Raw genomic sequence first — 18,159 nt, forward strand, 5'->3', positions numbered from 1 at the left:
GCACACACAGAGAGAGATTTAAATGTTACAGTTATGGATTACCTCAGTTATTGGCTTATATCCAAATTAAGTAACTCATAAGCAGTCTTATTGAAATTAATGGGACACATTTACTTGTCCCATTAAAGTCAATTGGCGTACTCATGAGTAACTCAGTCTGGATATAAGCCAGTGACTGGAGTAGCCTCTCTCATAATTGTAACATTTAAATTTACATGTGCATACAGAGACACTAAAGATATCTATGGGGTACCTAAGCTGAAGTTTTGAGGCAGAAGGGGTAAAGTGTGCCGTCCAGTTGATGTCGACTCCTGGCACCCCCAGAGCCCTGTGGTTGTCTTTGGTAGAATACAGGAGGGGTTTACCATTGCCTCTTCCCACGCAGTATAAGATGATGCCTTTCAGCATCTTCCTATATCACTGCTGCCCAATATTGGTGTTTCCCATAGGTACAATTGTTTAATAAGGTTGGGAATCTCTGGGATGGATAATATACTTTTTAATGAGTGCTAGGATGTTCACAGCTTATAATGGCGGAATGTTGAAACAACTCATCAGTAGTGCCAGTATAATATTTTATTCCAGTCAGGATTGGAGAGGATGGGCAACTTTCTGTGACCATCAAAATGACAAAAGGTTTCATCAGGGATGTAATCTGGCACCAGTGATTTTTAATTTGTATATAAGATCTGGTACTTTCTCCTGTCCGGTACCCAATACTTTCCCCCTAAAATAGGCACTAAGAGTATTTCAGCAATCTTGTATGCAGATGACACAGCACTGCTGTCATTAACACAGATTGGCTTGTAACATCTCCTTCAATCTTTTGGTATTTACTGTAAAAATACTATATATAAAAAGACTATATTAGTTGTCTTCCACAGAGGTCCTCAAAACATCTCTGGAAGCTAGATGGACAGGAGATTGAGCAGGTACAGGCTTTTTGATACTTGGGGTAGTATTTTCACAGAAGGGAAGCTGATCACACCATGTTGAATGCATGAAAGCGAGAGCCACTAAAACCGTTTTGGGCCTCTGTAGAATGAAGGGTGGTCATTAGGTAGCTATGGGGGGGGGATGGAGTGATATAAAAAGAAATTCATCCCAAAATTTCTCTATGCAGCCCAACTTTGGGCTTGGGGAAACATAACATCTTTAGAAATGTTCCAAAATAGATTCTTACAATCTTTGCTGGTACTTCTCTCTTTGGCCCTGGGATGAGAGGGGGGAGATTTTGAGTCTATTTACTAAGGTTTCTTTAAAATTTGTATTTCCTGATCTTCCCAACAGGATCTTGTTCCACTGCCAACATGTACAATCTCTTAATAATCAGGAATCCTCTTTATAGGGGCCTTCAGACAGAGACACTCTCCTTTGTTATTTCACAAATTTATTAATGATTTATTAATGTACAGTTTCTGAGGTTTTCTTGTCTCTCTACTTAATAAATAGGGTAGTTCTCTTACTTGGTTACAGAACAGGTTCTTTGATAGTATGGTTTACTTTCAGTTACTTCTGGTATAGAACTTCTATGAGTCTGGTTCTACACTTACTTTCTTCCCAGAGCTCATAAATTCAAATTACATCTATGTTTCTTTTTTACAGAACCTTCCCTGGTTCTCCTTAACTCAGCCTTCTCCCAGGCGGTTGGTATCTTAGACACACACGTTGTGTCTTTATAGTACAAACTCCTCCTGCCAACAGTCACTCTCAAGATTACAACTGCTCTAGCAGCTTTTCTCCACAAGGGGGTTTCCCAGACACAGCTGCAGGGAAACTGTACACTTAGTCTAGGATTTAACCCCTTGCTATCCAAGTAATCTCTACAGTTTATTCTCCAGTCTCATTTCATCACAGGCCCCTTCTGTTCTTTGCAGACTTTAGTTGGCTGACACAACAATGCAGATAGTTGCATACAAAATGATGATAAACTACTGGTTAAAGATCACCTTCAGTGATCCTGTGTGTCCCCTTCACACTGTATTTGAGGAAATGAGTTCTCAGTCCTGGAAGGAGTGTGTATCAGATTTAGTGATGACTCTCAGTTTTTCTGAACAATATATAAAGAACCTGGGCTCACAATGAGCTAAAAAGCTGCTGAGCCAGTGCCTGCAGGATGTAGCTCTTCCAACGGATAGAGCAGTAGTATCAGCTTCCAAGATATCACCATTTTATAGAAATCTCCCATGTGCTTCTTTTACTGTGTCTCACTATTTCAGGGAGATTTTATTTATTTGTTTATTTTGCAAATCAATCATATTCATATAATGCTCTAGGTGGTGGTTATATAAATCTAGCTGGTGTACATAATCCAAATTACAATATAAAAATAAAATAAAAACACTTAAAGCACTTTCACAGAATAAAAACAAATAAATACAATACACAGAATAAAACAAACAGTTTGAAATTAGTTTTAATTAAAAGCCTGAGAAAACAGGTGTGTTTTAAGGGTCTTTTAAAAAGCAATCAGAGAACACTCTTATTTTGATAGGGAGTGCATTCCAAAGCCCTGGGGCAGCCACAGGGAAGGCCCAGCCCTGAGTTGCCATCAGAGGATCCAAGGGCAACTGTAACTGGACCACCCCAGAAGAGCTTAATAGGTGGCAAGGTTTATGACAAAGGAGGTGCTCTCTTAAGTACTCTGGACCAGCACTTTGTAGTTCATTTGGAAACATATTGGCAGCCAGTGCAATTCTTTCAGAATTGGTGTCCATTGGACAACAACTGTCTGGGACAACAATTTTGGGTTGTCCCAGAGACCAAACTGGATGTCACATTCTATACAAGTCAGTGGTGGCTCTTATCTGAGGGCAAAGTGGGCGGCATCCACCTTAAAATACCTGAAAATATTTGTCAGCCATTTTACCTCCTCTGTCTTCTGTAACCATTTCTCTCACTGCATCCCTGTCTGTGCCCTGCTTGCAGCCTGGCCTCAGTGGGCTATAGTACCAGAATGTTGCAAACACCAATAGGAAAACACAGAATTGTCCAGATTCATAGGCATAGCAGCCATTGGACAAGCAGGGACAAATGTCCCTGGGCCCAGAGGGTCAGAAGCAGACTGCCTCTGCCCTGCCCCACCACCACTCTTGCACCCTGACCCTGCCCTGCCACCCCTGCCCTTGCCCCACCACCGCTTCTTATCTTTGCCTGTGCAGTTCTGTTATGGAAGTCGCATGCCCGAGATGTCATGGGCATGTGATGTCCATAGTCGAACTGTTCAAGCGCACATTTTGGCCAGCGAGAGAGAGAGAGGCACGCTGGCCGGCTAGAGAGGAGAGGCCCGGCCCAGACACAGCGCCCACCACCACCGCATGGGGGCAAAGATAAGAAGTGGCGGCGAGGCAAGGGCAGGGGTGGTGGGGAAAGGGCATGGGCAGCAGTGGGGAGATGTTTGTTGCCCCACCCCTTGTGTCTGATGTCAGGTGCAGGGGGCATGGCTTGGGGCACGCATGCGCTTTGCGTGCACAATAGGGGCCCCTCACAACGATTTTGTCCCTAGGCTCCTGGGGGGTCTCACTATGCTCCTGTTCAGATTTCAATATAAATGAGGCAGGAGCCAATTACAAGGTTGCCTTTGTTTTCAGAAGGTGGGCAGAGCTTAAAACACCCTGAGCACCAGTCAGAAGGCATCATGCTGATTGTCTCCTCAGGCAGTCAATCCGAGTGCCCAGAGGGTGGGAAGTCTTTTTCCTTTAACTACTTGTATTCTATTCAGTAATCCGTTGCAGTTTGTTTCTTTGGACTTTTATCCCAAAGAGATCCTGTAGAGAGTGTGGGGGAGGAGTCAAGAGGAAAACGGAGAGAAAGGGAAGGAGAAAATGGAGCTGTTGCTGAATAAATCCTTAGTTAAATCTACTTAAGATTTCCTTGTGTATGTATGTATGTATGTATTTTATTGTTAAATTTATACCCTACCTTTCATTAAGAAAATCCCAAGGCAGCTCACAATAAAATTTAAAAACAAGAATATAAAAAAGACACATTAATATAAAAACAAATCTGATTTTTAAAAAATAAATTAAAACACAAGCATAAAAATAGTACAAAATACAAGAAGCAGCAGTGGAGACAATCATATAAAAGCCTGGGTAAAAAGCCACGATTTGACATGCTTTCTAAAAACTGTGATGGAGACTGAGGAGTGGATACCCAGCGGGAGAACATTCCAGAGTCTGGGGGCAGCAACAGAGAAAGCCCTGTCCCAAATGCACGGCAACGTAGCCTCCCTCATTGTTGGCACCCAGAGCAGAGCCCCCTCCCATGACCTTGTCAAGCGGGCAGCAACCCTTGGGAGCAGGCGGTCCCTCAGGTATCAGGTGGGTCCAAACTGTTAAGGGCGTTTAAAGGTCAAAACCAGCACCTTGAATTGGACCCGGAAACGAACTGGCAACCAGTGCAACTCTTCCAGAATGGGTGTGATGTGCTCCCACTGGGCAGCTCCAGATAAAACCCTAGCTGCCACATTTTGCACTAGCTGTAGTTTCCAGATTTTTTTCAAGGGCAGCCCCACATAGAGCACGTTACGCTCTAATCCTGCCGTGACGTGACTAAGGCATGGGTAACTGTGGCCAGATCTGCCTTCTCGAGAAAGGGATGCAGCTGGCGCACTTGATGAAGCCGTGCAAAGGCACCCCTGGCCACCGTCTCCACTTGAGCTTCCAAAAGCAGAGCTGGGTCCAATAATACCCCCAAGCTGTGTACTTGCTCCTTGAAGGGGAGTGCAACCCCATCCAGAACCGGTAAAATCTCCTCATCCCAATTAGCTCTCCAACTGACCAACAGTACCTCCATCTTGTCCGGATTCAATTTCAGTTTATTAGCCCACATCCAACCCCTCACAGCCTCCAGCTCCCGATTCAGGACATCCACCGCCTCCCTAGATCAGGTGACAAGCAGAGATAGAGCTGAGTGTCATCTGCATATTGCTGACAACTCAGTTCAAGTCCCTGGATGACCTCTCCCAGCAGTTTCATGTAGATGTTAAACAGCATGGGGGACAAGACCGAATCCTGTGGGACCCCACAGGCCAATGGCCACGGAGTCAAGCAGTAGTCCCCCAGCACCACCTTCTGGACCCTCCCCACAAGAAAGGACCAGAACCACTGCAACACAGTACCTCCAATTCCCATACTCGAGAGGTGACCCAAAAGGATACCATGGTTGATGGTACTGAATGCTGCCAAGAAGTCCAGCAGAATCAACAGGGACGCACTCCCCCTGTCTAGTTCCCGGCATAGGTCATCCACTATAGCGACCAAGGCAGTTTCATACCCGGGGCGGAAGCCAGATTGAAAGGAGTCCAGATAATCCGTATCATCCAATACCCTCTGCAGCTGGGATGCAACCACACGCTCTATCATCTTGCCCAAAAAGGGCAGGTTAGAGACCGGTCTATAGTTGTCCGGGTTGGAGGGATCAAGGGAGGGCTTTTTAAATACAGTGGTCCCTCGACTTACGAAGATAATCCGATCCGAACGCACGTTCGTAGGTCGGAATTTTCGTAAGTCGAAAAGCGCATCCACGGAGGTCCGGAACACTCGTAAGTCGAGGAAACCGCATCTAAAAATTCGTAGGTCGAGGAAGCCGCTTCTAAACCGGCAATGACTTCCGGTATTTTTTGTCGTTCGTATGTCGAAATCTTCGGATGTTGAGTGCTTCGTAAGTCGAGGGACCACTGTAATGGTCTTACCACCGCCTCCTTGAGGCATGATGTAATCCTGCCCTCCCTTAACGAGGCATTAATAATCACCTCCAACCATCTACCTGTACCCTCCCCGGCAACTTTTATTAGCCATGAAGGGCAAGGGTCAAGAGCACACGATGTCACCTGCACACTGCCCAGGATCTTGTCCACATCCTCAGTCGGCACCACCTGAAAAGAATCCAACACAATGGTACCAGATGGTACCAAAGGCACGTCTGCCGAAACTGCCAGAACTCTGGAGTCCAAATCAGCATGGATGCGAGCAACTTTATCGGCAAAGTGACATGCAAACTGATCACAGCGGGCTGTAGATTATTCCTCCCCCATAACCTGGGGGGATGTGTGCAGCAATGTCTTTGCTACACAGAACAGCTCCACCGGTCTGCACTGAGCAGATGCTATGGAGGCGGAGAAAAATTTTTCCTTCGCTGCCCCTACTGCCACAGAGTAGTCCCTAAAATGGGCTGTTCGGTCGGATTCATCACGACTCTTCCTCCAGCATCGTTCCTGCTGTCGCCCAAGTTGTTTCATCACCCTAAGCTCCGAGGAAAACCAAGGAGCAGATCGGGCTCCACCAAGCCGGAGAGGGCTTTTAGGAGCAACCGTGTCAACAGCCTGAGCTGTCTCTCCATTCCAGAGATACACCAGGGCCTTGACAGGGTCACCAGTTCTGGACACTGGAAACTCCCCGAGGACCGTCTGGAATCCAGGCGGATCCATAAGCCTCTGGGGGCGGACCATCCTAATCGGCCCACCACCCCTGCAGAGGGTGGATGGAGCAGTCAAACTAAACCCCACCATGATGATCTGTCCATGACAAGGGAGTTGTCTCAAATTCTCCCACCTCCAGATTATTTATTCCCCGGTCAGCAAAAACTAGATCCGGAGTATGTCCTGCCATGTGGGTAGGGTCCAATACCAATTGAGACAGGCCCATGGTTTCCATGGAGGCTATGAAATCCTGAGCCGCACTCACTGGGGGGCCTCAGTGTGGACATTGAAATCCCCCAAAACAATAAGCTTGGGGGAACCCAAGGCCACCTCTGATACCACCCCCGCCAGCTCAGGTAGGGAGACTGAAGTGCAGCGGGGTTGTCGGTACACCAGCAGAATCCCCAGCCTATCTTAGAGGCCCACCCTCAAGGACAAACACTCGAAATTCTGCGATTGCCTGACAGGGCACTTGGAAATGGGAAGGATCTCTCGATAGATGACTGCAACGCCCCCTCCTGAACCCCCGAGGCAGGGCTGTTGCATGATCTGGAAACCTGGAGGACAGAGCTGAGAGAGACCAACCCACGCAGCTCATCCAACCAGGTCTCCGTCATACATACCAGGTCAGCATGCTCATCCACAATCAAATCGTGGATGAGAGATGTTTTAGCATTGACTGACCTGGCATTCAACAGCAGCACCCAAATCCTGGAGGGAGTGTTCTCAGAGCTCCCTGAGGTCAGAGGGTTGGGAGGAGAGCCGGGAAAAGGAACAGGCCTCAACTGCCTAGATCGTTTCCCCCTGTAACGGCCCTGTATGAGGGAAGCAGCTATAAAACACTACTCAGAATAATCCAATCACCATTTTGGTTAGAGAGATGGCAGGCTGGCTGGCTGTTGGTCAGTCTGATCTTTTGCTGGCTTTTTTGTTTGAGTTTGTTTGGAGGAAAGAAGCGTAACCTCTGCTTTCTCTTCTTTGCTCTCTTATCTGTATGCAAAGCATTATGGCCCATTCTCAAAACAACATGCCATAAAACATTTGAATGAACAGCAAACTGTAGGACTGGACTAATTAGATTAGAAACTGGCATAGGAAGCCAGAAAGTTCTTTTAGGGCATATGCATGGATTTCTGAGACCAAACTGCTTTTCAAATAATTGCAGAAGTGACTTTCCATTTGGATGTGGTGTATGTAGAGAAGGAATGGATTCTGTTGGAAGGAAAATAATTTTAAAAATCCATTTGCTATGCAGAGAGCTTTTCTTTGGTTTTTCTCTGGGTTGTGGCCAGTATCTGTAACATTAATATGTCCACTGACAGTTATAGGGCATTGGGCAAGGATCAAGGAAGTTATCTCTATTTTTTATTTTGTAAAAAATGTTGTTTGCTAGGATGGACACCCAGGCTAATTGATGGGCACACAGGGTGGGCAGAGAGTGGCATCCAGCTGTTCAGTAGGCATAGAGTAGGGAGAGGGTGTCCCTATCAGTGTTCCTTCTAATTTTTACCATCAGTGAGTGGAATGAGTTTTGTTCTGGGTGGCAGTATCAAGGCAGTGTGTGCACATATGCCACTACAGATCTCTCTCTCTCTCTCTCTCTCTCTCTCTCTCTCTCTCTCTCTCTCTCTCTCTCTCTCTCTCTCACACACACACACACACACACACACCACATACATATGGAAGGAAAGGAGTGTACTTTACAATTCTATTTATCTGTCTTCTATTTTAATAGCAATTGTATTTGCCATTGGTGGTTAAAAGTGGCCCGTAAAATAATAATTTAAAGAAGTATCTAGTTTTGTTATTTCAAAACTAAAAGTTTTGTAATTTAAATTTGAGTTCATCCTTGCTTTCTTGCTCTTAGCTGTAAAATGTTGATTGCCTGAGTATTAGTTGCCCCTACAATTGGATAGTTAGTCACAGTAGGCTTCCCATTTCCTTTTTAAAGAAAAAAACCTATTTCTGTTTAAAATCCATATCCTTTTTAAAAAATGAATTTTGACGTTTTGTATTTTACAAACATCTTTCCCAGTCCCCTTGCCAAGCCTGACCTTTCCTCCCCAAGCCAGCCTTTAGGTGCTGCGCTGGATAAGGGAGGTGAAAAAAGAAAGGAGAGATAGAGAGAAAGAGAAAGTGGAGGAAGAAGACAGAAGAAAAGCAGAAGGGGGAAGGGGAGAGAAGAAAGAACACACACCTTTGCAATGTGGGTAAATCAAAAGGATTCTTATTCTAAGAATAAGTCAAGGATGTTGTCACAGATTTCGGACCATTTATCTGGTTTATTTACTTTTATGAGGGCCCATTTTTCATGTGCCACCAACTCAAGCAACTCATGCACCCATTCCTCAATCCTGGGGGAGTGGGAGATTTCCATTGCCACAAAATTACTCTCTTGGCCTCCAGTAAGCCTCACCATAGCCACTGTTTAGAATTTGATTTCAGTCCCCAGCCTGCTGGGGTATATCCCAGTACTGCATTCAAGACCCTAAGTGCAAGAGATGAATCCATCACCAAATTAATACACGTAATCACCTCCTTCCAGAAGCCTTGCACTGTGGGACAGTCCCAGGACATATGCTCTAAGTCTGAGTGAGGATTTTTGCATCTCCCGCAATTACTATTTGAGGCCATATTTAATCGATTAAGATGCAGTCGGCCCTGAAAATAATCTTCTGTTGGATAAGGTACAATTTGAGATCCATTGAGCTACATTTAACACTACCTAAGATTGCGTGCCATTGCTCTGATGACAGTTTATGTGTAAATCCCATGTTCCATTTCTCCCTAAGCCAGGGCCCAGGACTCCTTGTGACTTTTCATTTCCTTCCAAATACCCTGGAGATTGGAGCTAATACATGCCTTAAACCAGGATTCTCAATGTTGGGTCCTCAGATGTCATTGGACTTCAGCTCCCATAATCCCCAACCAAAGGTCACTGAGGCTGGGGATTATGGGAGTTGAAGTCAAATAACATCTGGGGACCCAATGTTGAGAATCCCTGCGTTAGATTAACTATACTAGCTGCTTGCCAAAGCAAGAGTTTAAATAAGGGCCTTAACTGTGTATTTATTAATTTGTACATTTTTGTTCCATCTTTTGGAGCCAATCTGAATCTTCAAGGCTGGAAAATAATATCAGAAATTTAAAGATAGATAAACATAGGAATATAGGAAGCTGCTATATACTGTCCATCTAGCTCAGTATTGTTCACACAGTCAAGCAGCTTCTCCAAATTTGTAGGCAGGAATCTCTCTCAGCCCTATTTTGGAGATACCAAGGAGGGAACTGAGAACCTTCTGTGTGCAAGCATGCAGGATTGAATCCAGGGCTAGGACCTACAGGGCCTGGCTGAGGCCCACAGCCTTCCCACATTTTCATAATTAAATTCTTTCATGCTCTCTAAAGGTATCTCCAACACTCTGCTGCCACAGGTTTGCTTCACAGGGCAGCAGAATGTCATAAGTAGTTTAGGAGACATTGCTGCTATCAAAATCCATGTGCTTTTCTTTACAAACAGAAGCATGTTGCTGAGGAATGACATCACGGCGTGGGGTGCTGATGTTATGGGAGCTGTCAGAATGCCCTTACCTCACAGGAAATTGTCAAATGAGGGGTTTACATCATAAGAAATGGTCAGAACCAGGGGTATACCCTCACCCTGGAAGTTCTGGCCCCTAACCTTCCACCCCACCCTAGAATATGTCTGGGCATGTCCTGAAGGTGGGCATGTGACCCCTCTACAAACACGCCATGCCAACCTGGGCCAATAGGAACAGGTTTCAGAGCCCAGAAAGGTCCGACTGTGCATGTGTGATAATGGGCTGGCTGCCATTTTGTGCAACTTTATTGGCCAAAATGGGGTCAGGTGATGGTCAGGTGGGGTTAGGTGAAGCGCCCAGAAGAAGACCAAGAAGTTTATGAAATCTAACAGGAAATAATACAGGCTATAGCAGCAGAGTCTCCCAGAATGCAGGTAAATAGAGGATATTAGCAGTGAATAATGTTATAGGGCAGTGATGCCTGGTTCTAGAGGTCAACATAAAAGTAACGTAAAACTGTGTTCTTTATTCCTTCCCCCCCTGCTTCATTTGTAGGAAGCGGGGGATCCTTGACTTAATGCATAGCCTCTAGCTATGTGGAATTTGACAGAACCAGGAAACATGCATATTAAGGTACATATGAAGAATATGGGTTGGTATCTCCATTTTCAAAATACAGAAAGTTAAAAATAAATCGTCGTCCCCACTTTTCCTATAGAATCCTTTAGCAGTGAGAACGCAGCAAGCCAGCAAACTGCAATGCAGAACTTCCTAGGACTACAAGTGAATGAATTGGATTACATTCCTGCAAGGAAAAGGAGATTTGCAATGAAAAGCCTTGTGAGAACAGTGGTTTATGCCATTTTAAAACACACCCTTAGAGGTCATATGCATGGTTCCTGCTATGGATGTATGATTCAAGCCAAGAGAAAAAACTCACATGAATGTGTCAACTGGACTGAAAGAAATATTTCCAGATTTATTAGAATATTTTCTTCAAAGATATGCATCAAATCAGTGCTACACATAATCACTATAATTGGTTATAGTCTGGAAATGCTAATGCTTACTAGTGATGTGCACGGAACCGCGGAGGTGCGGTCCGGCACTGGGGTGGGGATTCCTTTAAGGGTGGGGGAAGGGTGTACTTACCCCTCCCGCCGCTTTCCCCCCTCCGGCACGCCTTTTTTAGTTAGCATTTGGGGCGGCAGGATACCTCCCTGCCGCCCTTTCCCCAACTCGGCTGCAAAAGGCTTCAGGAAGCCTTTTGTGCATGCACACGTCGTGTGCGCATGTCACGTCTCCGCAACGTGCGCGCGGGCAGCCACACATAGCCTGTAGAATGGCCTCCGGACCGGTCCGTGCACATCACTAATGCTTACTAGTGAAACAGTGGACTAGGCTCTAAACCTAATCATAGATGTTAAGGATGCAAGCATGCCACAAGAGGCGTTAGAAAAGATCCCACATGAAAAAGATTCAAGAATGCTCATGTTTGTCAACTGTGTGCTTGAAAAGAGCGAATATAAAACATTTCTCAGATAGGTACCAACAGTATAAATTCCCTCACAAAATATAAATGTAGTATTGTACATTACTGCCATCTTATGGTTTTCCCCGTCATACATTGTTTCTATGCAGAAGGATTCCTAAATTGCTTAGGAACCAGATGAGATAATCTCATCAAGTATCCCTGCAAACAACTCTCTTCAGAATAAAAGTGAACCAAACTGTTTTTTAAATATACAAAGGGAGGAGCACAGAAACACAGATACAGAATGCTTCTTTGTGTTCATGTGGTTTTTCTGTTAAATGCCAATTTATTGTGTCTATAATTTCATAAAAAATAACATCGGAAGCTGCCATATACTGAGTCAGACCATAGGTCCATCTAGCTCAGTATTTTCTACACAGACAGGTAGCGGCTTCTCCAAGGCTGCAGGAAAGAATCTCTCTCAGCCCTATCTTGGAGATGCCAGGGAGGGAACTTGGAACCTTCTGCGCTCCCCCGAGCGGCTCCATCCCCTAAGGGGAATATCTTACAGTGCTCACACATCAAGTCTCCCATTCATATGCAACTAGGGCAGGACCTGCTTATCTAAGGGGACAAGTCATGCTTGCTACCACAAGACCAGCTCTCCTCTTATGAAGACATATCTCCTCTCCTCTTATGAAAGCATAAAAATGCCTTCTCCCTAAATAAAGTGATTCTATTTTATTTTATGAGGAAAAGCCTCTGTCTACTCTATTTACAGGAAGGGTGGGGTCCCTAGATGAGTTCACCAGATAATCCCATCAAGATTAACTAGCATAAGGAGTGACCATGCAGGTGCTTACCAGGAGGAACGACAACCAATTGGAAAACTCAAGCATGAGCATGTGGGAAATTAATTCAAAATGATAAAATCACTGTGAGGCAGGAAGTCATCTTTTTTCTACTCCCTGAGAGCTCCCCAGAAGTCAGCATTCAGTAGCAACAGAGAAAGCTCTGTAAGTAGTAAGATCCTATTTCTAGTAACAATCCCCTGTATTAATGTAAAATGCCCCCCTTTTGAAGTTTAAATGGTTTTTTTGGAGGGAGTGGGCCTATAAAACTAAAAGCATGGTCATTTTGGATGGGTTGGGGTAGAGGGGTTGCTCCATTTTCAGATAATTCCTGAATAATTATTAGTGTTTCTTGTGTATGTGTTGGATGGCTTGCATTTTATTTTCAATCAGATCTGCCCAATGTGTTGAATTGGGTCCTGGTATTTTAAGGGGAGAACTTATTTTGTGTGTGTTTAATACTGTAGAATAAGTGTGAGAGAACTAGGTTGTTTAGACACTAATGGTATTTTTTCATGCTGTAAGAGGCTCTTTAAAAAGAGGTATTCCTTCAGAGACTGTTAAGAGGAAAATGAGCCATCTGCTTGCGTGTTCTCTCTCATTCAGATAGGTAGAATTGCTGCCATGTTGTGGGCTGTTTTATTTTTTCTTTTCCTTCCATGTGGGTGATGTGAAACCTATCTCCCACCCCCATGAATCCTGTATTGAGATTTGGCTTGTGAATCTAGTTTGAACCTAGGTATTGAGATTTTTGGCCATTTTCCTTTGCTTTTTTCTCTTTGTTTTCTTTGCTTTTGCTTTTTCTTCCATGCTGGTGGGGGGTGAAGGCTGTTTTTCCCACATGAATCCTGTATCGAGATTTGTTTTTAAAAAATTGTGGTTGGGAGACATCTTGTGGGTTTTCTCCATTATGCTGCTCATGCTAGGTAATCAGGCAAGGTAGCTGAGTGGTTAAGGTGGGGGAGTGCTATTCCTTTGTGCTAGGCATGCATGGGTTCAAATTTCATCCTTGTTGGTCTTTAAAAATTAAATCACAAGCATTTTTATTATTTTTAAATTTTATTCTTAAAATACACATTTATACTGGAAATAGGAGATAACATATTTTTAATTGTTGCTTGAAGATGTGCAGAATTCTAACTTTCATGAACTGAAGCCAGCTTTCTGCAATGCAGTTCTCCTCTAATAAATAAAGAAATGTAGGATCCCAGTATGCATAGGTCACAATTATGTTTGTCTAAATTAAATATACTTACCCAACCCCCATGGTCAAGGATCCTATCAGCTTTAGTCCTCACAATGTAATATATAATAAAATGAGCCATTCTGCACATATTTTCTCTGGTCACAGGTAACTTTTATAACTAGTGTCCCAAATAGTAATATTGTTAAGAGCCTCCCTCGATTGATTCTTCCATCTGCAAATTCAGCTCTCATTACGCCTATAAAAATATTCTCAATATCTTGTAGGGAGTTGACATGAAAAAAAATCAGAAGGGGACTTGTATCCTTTTCCATTTCCCATAATAGTTGAGCAGTTTTGTGCCCCTCTTTTTTGGTTTTCCACAAACCCATTCTATACAGTCTAGAGTTATGGTGTAAATCCTCAGATGCTCCATGGCCAAAGACACTGCTAAGAAATGGATCTGTGATTCTTAACATGTCTGAGCCTAATTAAAATGTGCTTCTGTGATTGTCAACATGCCTGAGCATGCCCTGATTAAAATGTGCTTTTTCTGTTCAATTTCATAGCAAGATAAGACACACCCACAGAGATGGAGAAGACCCAGAGACGGAACAGGGAGGAAGGTGAGTACTGTGTGTGTGTGTGTGTGTGTGTGTGTGTGTGTGTGTGAATTTTTGAGGCTCTTATGTACTATTAAGGTGCATCTTGTGTTCCTGCAGATGATGACTTTGTCACTAAGAATGTGAAAATCCTGAGAACTGTGTTTTTGCTCTCAAAGGGTATGGGTTTCTCACCATCTTGTACAAAAAAAATCCCCCCCCCAAGTGGTCTCTCTGCAACCTATACCCTGGCCCATCATTGAGCTTTTTTGAGTGGTTTGGGGCCTCCTAGGTGAGGACCCCAAAGACTATCAAACAGAACTCTCAGCAGCCTGCTATGACCAATTTGTGTTACATCTTGCAGATTAAAATTGTTCATATCTGTTCCAACTTGGATGCCAAGATTTTTGTGGCACCGGAACTGGATGTTGCCGATGCACCATCTGGTCTTGTCTTATTGGATCATTTTCAGACTGTGTAGCCTGAGGAGGTGGAAGGCTGTTTGGAAGGTTGAGGGCTACCATGTGTATCTTCAACCCTTGCCCTTTATGGTTGGTGAAGGCCTCTAGGGAGGGACTGGGTCCATGTGTGGCGGGGTGGTGAATGCCTCTCTAAAGCAGGGGGTGATCCCCCCTTGCCTGAAAGAGGCTGTCATTAGGCCCCTCCCCTTCTTCAGCAAGGTGTTGGAGAGCTTGTGGTGTCTTGGCTCCAGGCAGCCCTGGATGAATCTGGTGGATGACCTATGCCGGGAGATAGACAGAGGGAGTGTGATTCTGTTGATCCACCTGGACATCTCAGCTGCTTTCGATACCATCGACCATGGTATCCTTCTGGGACGTCTCTCTGGGTTGGGACTTGGGGGTATGGTTATACAGCGGCTCCGCTCCTACTTGGAGGGTCGTACTCAGAAGGTGGTGCTGTGGGATGCCTGCTCCACCCTTTGGCTTATGGGGTGCCACAAGGATCTACTCTGTTGCCCATGCTGTTTAACATTTACATGAAACCGCTGGGAGAGGTCATCCGTAGGTGTGGGCTGCAGTGCTATCAATGTGCTGATGACACCCAACTCTACCCATCTTTTAAGTCAGCAAACACCAGGAAGGCAGTGGATGCTCTGAACCGGGGCTTGGAGGTTGTTCTGGACTGGATGGGGGCAAACAAGTTGAAACTTAATCCAGACAAGACAGAAGTGCTCTGGGTTGGTAGAACTGATCACCCGGGTAATGAGGTAAATCTAGTCTTGGATGGGGTCACACTCCCTCTGAAAGACAAAGTCTGCAGCTTGGGGGTGCTTCTGGAGGCACCGGTGGAGGCACAATGTTGTCCTTGGAGGCACCGGTGGCAGTGGTGTGCAGAAGCGCCTTTTACCAACTACAGCTGGTATGCCAGCTGCAACTCTACTTGAAGAAGTTGAACCTGACCTCAGTCACTCATGCATTGGTAACATCCAGATTTGACTACTGCAATGCACTCTACGTGGGGCTGCCTTTGAAGACTGTTCAGAAGCTTCAGCTAGTTCAGAATGCTGTGGCAAGGATGCTTGTGGGTGCAAGTTGTTTCATGAGTATCACACCCATCCTGCGGCAGCTTCATTGATTACCGGTCCGCATCTGGGATAGACTCAAGGTGCTGATCTTGACCTCTAAAGCTCTACATGGCTTGGGGCCAGGGTACCTGTCAGACTGCGTCCGTCTATATGCATCTGCCAGGGCCCTCTGCTCATCATCTCAGCCCTGCTAGTGGCCCCACCACTAACAGATCTGGTTGGCAGGGACTAGAGACAGGGCCTTTTGGGTTGTGACCCCTTGCTTTGGATTCCCTCCCTGAAAAGCTTCGCCATGCTCCCTCCCTCTGTTTTTAAAAAAACAACTTAAAACACACCTTTTAAAGGAAGCTTTTTAATGCTCCATTTTTGCTTATATCTGGTAGGTTCTTTAGCTTTTTATAATTTTCAGTTTGTATCTATTTTATTGTTGTAAGCTGCCCTGAGCAGTAGTGCACTGGAGGGGCGGGGTATAAATATTTTAAATAAATAATAACAAATAAATCTGTATTAAAAGTTGCATGGCCTCTTTTTAATAGCTTATTAGCCAGTCAGGCAAAGACTAATAATAGCCTCGTATCCCCTCACCACAGCTGACCTGACAAACACCCAGGAAGAGGTTTTCACTTCCTTTGGGACCCCAGAACTAAATGACATTGAGGGTATTTTATTAAAACAAAGTGCCTTACATTTATACTGTACTGTGCAGGCAGTGTGTTGCATAATTCATTATATTTCTGTTGGTTGCAGAGGAAATCACACGCCCTGCTCCAGAAAGTATAGAGAACACTAAAATGGGAGAAAGGAATGTGAAAAGGAATCATGTTTCTACCTCTGGAGAAGAGCAACTAGCCCTCAAGAAGACCATTGCTGGCTGTGAGAAATCTGGTAGTTTTGTACTTGTACTTACCTAGACATTAATTGTACTTGTACTTACCTAGACATTAATTCTTTACCACAGACACTAACACCTTACCACACAGTAAAGCCTTGGTTGTGAGTTCGAGTCTCACCTAGGGCACTAGTTTTAAAGTATTCAGATTATAGAATTCATGTTTTAAAACCAATTAAAAGGTATATTTTTAGAGAGGCTTTAGTTTTTATAGTTCTTATTTTAAACTTTTAAAATAACTTTTAATTTTAAACTTTAAAAAATACATAAATTGTAATTTTAATTGTGGTTTTATCCTGATCTTTTAACTTGTTAAGTTTAATTTGGTTAACTTTATTAGTCTTATTTTACATTGTATCTATTTTTTTTAATGTTCTTCTTCTTTTTTACTGGAGGAGCAGGGTATAAATATTTTAAATCACAACAAACTTGTGGGGTGGGCTTTTATACTTTCCTAACTCAATCATGTTCTTGTTTTTAGACCCTGCTGATGAAACACACCCTGACGCACATTGTTGGCTGGTTGATAGCAGCACGCTGAGTAACTATGTAGAACAATTTGCAGCTCTTGCAGCTTTGGTAAAGATTATTAAGCGATCTGAAGTAGAGCACAGACAGCTTAGAATTTTGGCTGGATGTAGAGTGGACATTGACAAATGGTTTGGTAGCATTGCTGATATGGATGCAGTCTCCTTTTTTTTTTTTTTTTAATGAAATCGAAAACAGGTTCACTTATTCCTGTAGTGATACACCATGTACCACACCTGGGTCTGTGAGCAGGAAAACATATACACCACCAGAGGTGGCTATAGAAAGTACTGCTGGTCAGACTGACCTACAATCAGGACTTTCTACCAAACAATGGGGAGGAGGCAAAAATGTGTATCAAGGACAAAAGCCACATGTTGCTGTTAATTCTTTAGAAATTCACCCCATAGCATCTGGTGGTGATCCTCCAGGGCTGTCTCAAACAAACCGAACTTCCAAGGCAGAAAATACTGCTGATTCGCGGGAAGAATTTTATTTATTTAACATTTTTATACCACCCAAAACTTATGTCTTTGGGTGGTTTACAACAAGATAAGGAGATAAGGATAAGATAAGGAATCTCAGGAGGACTCTCAGGAGGCGGGCTCTCAATCAACCAACTCTGAAGTATCTCAGGAGCAGGGGTGCTGAGTACCTAGCTGTAGACAGGGAGTGGGAAAGGGAGTCCCCACACCATGGGGCCAAGGCAACCTATTATGAATTCCATTTTGTGAATTTATAGAGAATAAGATCATTTTCCAAAGTGAGAGCTGCAATGTATTCAGCCATCCAACAATTATTGGATCATGTGAAAGACTAGATCCAGATGCCTATGTTCAGCTCTTATTACAGGTGGAAGGGCTGGCTAATCCTCTGTGTTTGGTTAGAAGACACATAAATGACTTAAATGCTGATGAGCTTTTAACAGCTTTCAGTAAGCTAATGCAGAGTCATGCAGAAATACTTGCTGGGACTACCTTAAAATTACAGGTGGTTGTTGTTTTCTCCACTAGGGGGCAGGGGTGTCAGGAGACCTCTAAAATCCATACTATATCGCGCCATTATAGCTAAAAAGATGAGACCCTTGGTTAATGTCGATATTCAAAACACTAATCTCTGTTTT

The 18,159-nt window shown here is 44.0% G+C and overlaps 1 protein-coding gene across 12 annotated transcripts in view; it reads left to right on the plus strand.

Annotated features, from left to right (window-relative positions):
- The window catches only part of LOC128326693 (uncharacterized), a 77,778-nt gene that overhangs the window by 53,667 nt on the left and 5,952 nt on the right, over window positions 1–18,159 (plus strand). For 2 of the 12 annotated variants that reach the window (XM_053254014.1, XM_053254015.1), the window contains 5 exons: window positions 8,457–8,627; window positions 10,519–10,596; window positions 14,041–14,097; window positions 16,367–16,504; window positions 16,990–17,087. Coding sequence is in view for 5 of the 12 variants with exons in the window: in XM_053254022.1 (XP_053109997.1) it covers window positions 14,064–14,097; window positions 16,367–16,504; window positions 16,990–17,219 (402 nt within the window). In the remaining 7 variants the exon portion in view is untranslated. Of the gene's footprint in view, window positions 1–8,456; window positions 8,628–10,518; window positions 10,597–10,700; window positions 10,804–12,315; window positions 12,454–14,040; window positions 14,098–16,366; window positions 16,505–16,989; window positions 18,156–18,159 lie in introns of those variants that run through there. The other 10 variants (XM_053254016.1, XM_053254025.1, XM_053254017.1 and 7 more) reach the window with 8 other exon arrangements.

This window comes from Hemicordylus capensis, chromosome 5, assembly GCF_027244095.1.
Source record: "Hemicordylus capensis ecotype Gifberg chromosome 5, rHemCap1.1.pri, whole genome shotgun sequence".
NCBI lineage: Eukaryota > Metazoa > Chordata > Lepidosauria > Squamata > Cordylidae > Hemicordylus > Hemicordylus capensis.